Source organism: Palaemon carinicauda, chromosome 27 (genome assembly GCF_036898095.1).
Source record: "Palaemon carinicauda isolate YSFRI2023 chromosome 27, ASM3689809v2, whole genome shotgun sequence".
NCBI classification, from domain to species: Eukaryota; Metazoa; Arthropoda; class Malacostraca; order Decapoda; family Palaemonidae; genus Palaemon; species Palaemon carinicauda.
Genome location: NC_090751.1, coordinates 55,652,230 through 55,659,729, shown reverse-complemented (window position 1 = coordinate 55,659,729; position 7,500 = coordinate 55,652,230). Strand labels below are relative to the sequence as shown.

Here is a 7,500-nt window from a genome sequence, read left to right as displayed (position 1 = left end):
TCATTGTCTCACGCATTTGGTTAATTTATGTAGGGTTTGATATCTTGTTAATAATTTTTATTTAAGAGTTGGGTTATATTTCGAGTGAAATTTTTTGTATCTGTGGTTATCTAGAAAATAAAATGAAGAATAATGTAGGGTAAAGACTCTTGAAAATTGATACCGATTACTCTTGTTAAACGCATGCTTGAAATAAAGAGAAAAAAATAGAAGATATTGATACACTTGCCTTAATGTAAAGAGGATTTTAGCTATGGTCAGTGACGCCCGCAGAAAGGGGAAAAGGTTAAAGTGGTGTGAAGAATCTTTGGAACTTGGACCCATTATGGCATGTTTTGGCAGTCCTTAAACCGTAAGAAGTATAAACAGTGAGAGACAGACGTATGGTCTCCGTTCTTGCACATCAAAGAATGATGATCAACTTTTTTTTTTTTTTTTTTTTTTTTTTACAAAAGGTTGGCATAATTCCCTTGAACTCTACGGATTCGTAATAACAACGCGAAACTCTTGTTTAGACGCCCATATTATTTTGGCGAAAGGGGACTGAAGCTGTACCTATTTAAAGAGAGCATTTTTTTTATTAGTTTCGAAAGCCATTATTTATGAATGGTTTCCTTGTTATAAATAATTTCAAATGTTATAATAACAACCTTTTTTTTCCTCAAAGCAAAGTCTCAATAAATCCGTAAGAAAATAAAATTGGCCTTTCCCTTTTAACCGACGACTAAATTAAGTCATTGATAAAAGTCATTAAATAAAGCAAAGGTCAGGAAGGAACATCTTTATCTCATGTTCGTCTTTATTACTTTCCATTCTTCTCCCGTTAGTGAAATACTTGTTATTAACGAGAGCTCACTCCCGAATTGACAGAGTCAATATTATGCTCTTGTAAACATCGGAAGTTGTTCAGGGGGGTTTACGTACTGAAAAATAGCCTGCCCACACCAAGGAATGTTAAGGTGGGTCTGTGGGTTGTCATCCATTTTGAATAATAGGTTTAACCATTGACGACTCACTTGGGGTTCTCTGAACAGAGGGTACTTTTATCTTTTTTTCACCGGCTGATTTTTGAAAGTGTATGCTCTCTCTCTCTCTCTCTCTCTCTCTCTCTCTCTCTCTCTCTCTCTCTCTCTCTCTCTCTCTCTCTCTCTCTCTCTCTCTCTCTCTCTCTGTTTATATATATATATGTATATATATATACATACAATTTATTTTTATTTGTAGCTTATATGTATATGGAGGGAAGGCAGGGGGTTGCAGTTGATGTGTGTGTGAGCATACCTGTGTGTGTATAGCCACGCTCTTTTCGATAGCCAACTAGCTGTTGATAATTCTTCTGTGATGATATAAGTTGCTGGATGAATGCGAAGGTGACTTACTTTACTCATATTAGGCAAGGGCCGCCGGGAAAAGTGTAATATATATATATATATATATATATATATATATATATATATATATATATATATATATATATATATATATATATATATATATATATATATACTGTATATATATATATATATATATATATATATATATATATATATATATATATATATATATACTGTATATATATATATATATATATATATATATATATATATATATATATATATATATATATATATATATATTATTATTATTATTACAGTTGGAGAATTACGTGAACTCCCGAGCTCCAAAATCATCTGCTTCTATTGCATAAGTCTGTTACACTTGAAAAATAATACCCGAGCTCTGAAAATATTACGTAACTCTCAGATGGCAATATATATGAACACTGAATAACCAGAGGTCTCTTACGTTACACACAAAACAAAACTGGATGATTATTTTACTTGTACTATTCTAAACCAACCTCTTACTTCGGTTCTTAGTCAGAGAATCGAGAGAAGTACTGAGAAAAAAATATTGATGATTGAAATAATGCACACTTTACAAAAATAAATATATTCTATAAAAAGTTACAGCAATAATTCAAAGGCGTTAACACCAAAAAGGAATTGCTCAAAATATTAGACCTGAACAAAACCTTAGACTTGAAAAAAAAAAAAAAAAAATATTGATACTCTATAAAAATTATACAATCACTTGTTTCACTGGAAATTAATTTATAAAAATATATTTAATTTTGATAATTAATGAAAGGAGTTAACACTTTAACACTCTAATGAACATACAATAATAAAATTTACATATATTTAACTGTTACACTTACGTGTTTTGATTCACACAAGGTTACAGAACGGTTAGTAAAAATTTTAATGTACTTCACTGTTTAACCTAAATTTCACAGGGCCAGTTAAAAAAAATTATGTGAAAATGTACTTACATTAACACACTGCACGTGAATTATCATTCAATAATTTCACCGACGGACATTTAAAAATTCATATGACTACCTGGGAAATTTCCTATTCAAGTTCATTGTTAATCTTTTTAAAGCACTTGTATGAAAATAAGAATTAATTTCTACCCTAGTATATGTCGTCATCATCATCATCATCATAATCATTTCTAACTACGCCTATTGATGCAAAGAGCCTTGGTTAGATTTCGCCAGTCGTTTCTATCTTGAGCTTTTAAATCAATACAGTACTTCTCCATCCTTCAACTATTTCACGCTTCATAGTCCTCGGCCATGTAGGCTAGGGTCTGCCAACTCTTCTAGTGACTTGTAGATCCCAGTTGAATATTCGGTGAACTTTTCACGTTTGAAAGGACACACACTTGAGAGGAGAGAGGGCAGGCAGACGTTGGCTCTTTTAAAGGGATAGGCTGGGTCTCTTCTGGTACTTATGCATTCGTAGGGCTATATATATTGACACAGTTCATCTAGAAATTTCCAGTAGATCATTCTCGTAGCATCTGGGGCATTGCTCTAGTGTCATAAGGTTGCCAGCGTAGTAAATTGAAGGATATGTACTAACCTTGCTTGCGAGGCAACCCTCTTCCAGCTAACTCCACCCACATCCTTCTTGTAACTTTTAAAAAATAGAGTAAATCTAACTGGAATTTTTAAGAACTTTCTAACCACGTGGGAACATAAAAATTGACGGAATCTGTCGTGCTCTTACCTCGTGTGTGTCATACAGCATACCTAAACGAGTTACATAAGCTTTTGTAACAAAACTACCTGAAATAAAAAGTTAATTCTTTAAAAAACGTAAATTTACATATACTGAATTGAATGAAAATATAATTAAATGAACAACGAAACTCTTATGTAATTTACATACATTTACTTAAACCTAATTAGTGGAACTCACATTATGAGCTGGTTATACTGTACATGTCTTAAATACATAACATATTTACTCTTATGCTAGACCAGCTTCGTAAGGTAGCTCCCCCATAAAGATTATTTATTTCAGGCCTGACTCCACCGATTCAGCCCGAGATAAATAATCTGCAACCACGTTATCTTTACCTGATATATGCTTTACATTAATACAATATGTTTGCAAACATAATGACCAACTAGTCATCCATTGATTATTATTCTTCATTTTGTTAACAAAAGTTAAAGGGTTGTGATCTGAATAAACCGTAATTTCTTCATTCTATGGTTTATTCACATGAACTTCCAAATTTTCTTATCGCTGTGATTAGCTCTAGTAGTTCCGTTTCAACTGTCACGTAGGCTCGATGATGCTTCTTCAGCTTCGACGACATAAAACAGACGGGGTGAAGAATTCCTTCCTTGCCTTCTTGTAATAGGACAGCTCCAATCCCATTGTCTTACACATCCACTTGGATAAGGAATTTGTTGCTGAAATCAGGTGCTCGCAGTATCAGTGTCACTATATATCGTGCATTGTGAGCGCTATGTTGAAAAGCGTCGCAGAAAAGAAACGGCAGCAGGAGTTGTAGTCAGACCACTGTCCGTAAGATATCTCAATGAAAGAGGACAAGTAGATCTGGTCGACATGCAGACTATGAAGGATGGAAGTTATCGGTTTATTCTGCACTATAAGGAGTATCTAACGAAGTTTCATGTGATTCGTCCCCTGAAATCAAAGGCAGCAGCTGAGGTTGCCAATGAACTTTTCATCTTCTTGGATATAGGTGCACCACACATCCTTCAGTCTGACAATGGACGTGAATTTACAGCTGAAGTGATCCAAGAACTTGCTTCACTATTGCTTGAACTCATCTTAGTAAATGGGCGTCCTCGGCATCTCCAGAATCAGGGATCTATTGAAAGAGGTAATGGGGATATGAAACTCAAGCACATGGCATGGATAAGAGACAATAATTGTGCTAAATGGAGTTATGGTGTCCGTTTTGTTCAGTGGGCCATGAACAGTTCATATCATGAGGCAATCAAGATGACTCCCTATCAAGCGCTCACTGGCAACAAGCCAAGATGTGGTCTTAAGTCAAATTTACCAGATGTATTCATCAGCAAAATATCGTCTGGTATTGAAGAAGAACTTGAAAGGCTTATAGAAGTTCCACTTACCGGAGATTCAGCTCGGGATGACCTAATATCAGTAGACCCTGAATGTGAACGTGAACCACATCCAGTTGCAGACTCTCAGCAGCAACCTGCTATGGAACAAGAAAATATCTCAACCGAAGTACTGCATCCAGCAAAACAGGCAAGAAAGGAAGCTGAGTATGGTCTTCAAAAGCAAGCTCAACGAATGTTAGCACGCAACACTAGATCAATGCGAGCAGTTGATGTTGGAGACAATGTATCTGTACCAGTGTCTCAATTTGACCGTAGTAAAGGAGACCACCCTAACATAGTAGGTGTTGTATTAGCAGTTGAAGACAGTGGTTATGTGATTGGCACAAAAAGTGGAATTATCAATGGTAAACTTGCCAGAAATCAATTCGAATTTGTTCAGTACAAAGGACTTTTGCCCGAAAATATCCCCAAACAATAGTTAAGTATTCGCGAACTAGTGCGAGCAGGAAGTGTGTGTGGTGGCCAAGGATACCAGAGATGTCTTTGCAGGAGCAATTGCTTGTCAAAGCGGTGTTCTTGTTTGAAAGCTAGCCTTCGATGCAACAGTGCTTGCCACAGCCACAAATCATGTGACAATATTGACAAATAATTACTGTGAATTTGTTTGATATGTATGACCATTGCTTACATAGACGTGAAATTTGTCTATATTTTTAATGATTAAAACAGCTGTTTAAAATTTTTTTTATTTTATCAAAAGTTTTTTTTTCAACTTACAATAATTTGTATTAGTTTTCCTTATTTTGACCCCAATACTAAGAAAAAAAATATAACCAGTTTGTATATGTCCGTATTTATAGCTGTTCAGTTTTAGTAATATTTCTTTCACTAAGTTGTGTTTGAAGTAGCTTGTTTCATTAAGTAAAGTCCTTTCGTGTTGGTTAGTTTTTCCCCCTTCCTGCACAAATACTTTAATGGTCGTTATAACGATCGTTTATTTGAATTTCTCTGAATTATATTGTATGACATTGAAGAGCAGAAAGATTTTATCTTGGAGCAGCAGCGCTAGATTTATTTATATAGAAAGGTTCTTTTTGTACCAAAGATATATTTTCATGCATTATGGCTGCCCATTTCTTGAAATGGGTAAGGGTTCATTTGCCCATTTCATGAAGTGGGCTAACCACTTGCCCATTTCATGAAATGGGCAAGTGGTTAGCCCACTTCATGAAATGGGCAATTTCACAGATTGGGTGTAACATATATATACATACATATATATATATATATATATATATATATATATATATATATATATATATATATATATATATATATGTATATATATATATATATATATATATATATATATGTATATATATATGTATGTATATATATATGTGTATATATATATATATATGTTTATACACACACACACACACACACATATATATATATATATATATATATATATATATATATATATATATATATATATATATGTATATATATATGTATGTATATATATATATATATATATGTATATATATATATATATATATATATATATATATATATATATATATATATATATATATATGTTTATACACACACACACACACACATATATATATATATATATATATATATATATATATATATATATATATATATATAATTATATTTGTATATAAATATTTTATATATGTATATATATAGATATATATATATATATATATATATATATATATATATATATATATATATATATATATATATATATATATCTATATATATACATATATTTGAGTATATGTTATGATCCAACCTCCTACCTTCTGAAGGTGCAAGTCCAATGCGGATAGATTGATGAGCAGTACAGCATATCGTTCACGTTTGGTAGTTAGTAAATTACTCTTGGCCAACATTCTAGTTTACTCCGCTTTAAATGGGACGAGTATCCTTTGGGTTCAATAAAGTAGTATAAAGAAGCTTACTCCCCCCCCCCCCCCCTTAAATTCATGAAAAACCGGGACTAGTCGTATGATGAAAATAAAAAGTGTAAGTTATATATAAGTGTTTGTGGGTATACAGATATATGTCTGCACATGGCCGTTCTTAAACAGTATGTAGTGCGGATTTCTTTAGAAACATGTATCTACACTTGCATGCACGCAGAACAGAGAATGCCAAAGGGTGTTTTTTTAGATACTATCCTCCAGCAGAACTTTTTCATGAAAATTTTGAACCTTTGATGCTCAAGTAGACAAAAAATTTAAATGAAAAATTATCTCTTGTTGCTTTTTGTTCATCGTGATCTATTCAGCCATCAGTTACTTTTTTCTAATCTGTCTCCTCTCATCTAACATCACCTTGTTATCCCTTAGGCAGAACGCAAAATAGATCTCCTGATTTTCCATCAGCGAATTTACTTTGTATTCGTTCCTAGAAACCTTCTCCCGCCCTACTCCCAGCCTCAATTATTGATTGCTTCTAATATCACACTAACGAATAACTGTCAATCAGGGAGAGGGTTTTTCCCCTGGGTGTTGCAGACTTTGCTTCGTCTTCTAAAGCTACCGAAAGAGGCCATCCTGGTAACGCACTCGATTCGATTTTCCCACACCTCGGCCGCATTATTCTTCTTTCTCTTTTTTTCCTGCGGTAATGACTATGGAGCTGTGTTTGTGTGTGTTTGTTGGCAATTTGATAAGGCGATAAGAAGTCGCTTTGAAACCGCTTTGTTTGCATTTTATCTTGTTCGTTATAATTGCATTGTATTTTTACGTAGGAAGAGGGGAAGCATAAATGCTTGCGAAAGGAAAACTATAATAACCACGAAAGAGAATAAGCGAGTTTTTCACAGCAGTGTTTACCAAGGGGTAAATCACGGAAATATGCTTAGCACTGACAATAAGGGATTTCCTCTGACTTATTACATTATTTGATTTATGTAATCAGGGGAACAAGAAAAAAGGGCGCTGGCAAGTGAAAGGTGTGTGAAGTACGAAAGATGAGCGGAGTAAAAAAGATAGAATTACATTAACGGAAGACAATTGGGTGAGAGTAATTAGTAACAT

The 7,500-nt window shown here is 33.5% G+C and overlaps 1 protein-coding gene across 1 annotated transcript in view; it reads left to right on the top strand.

Moving 5' to 3' along the window:
* Nucleotides 1-3,932: 3,932 nt before the first annotated feature.
* Nucleotides 3,933-7,500, top strand: part of LOC137620914 (KRAB-A domain-containing protein 2-like) — a 68,612-nt gene continuing 65,044 nt past the window's right edge. Inside the window, exon 1 of the mRNA XM_068351359.1 lies at nt 3,933-4,212. Within this exon, the coding sequence (XP_068207460.1) occupies nt 3,933-4,212 (280 nt within the window). The remainder of the gene's footprint in view (nt 4,213-7,500) is intronic.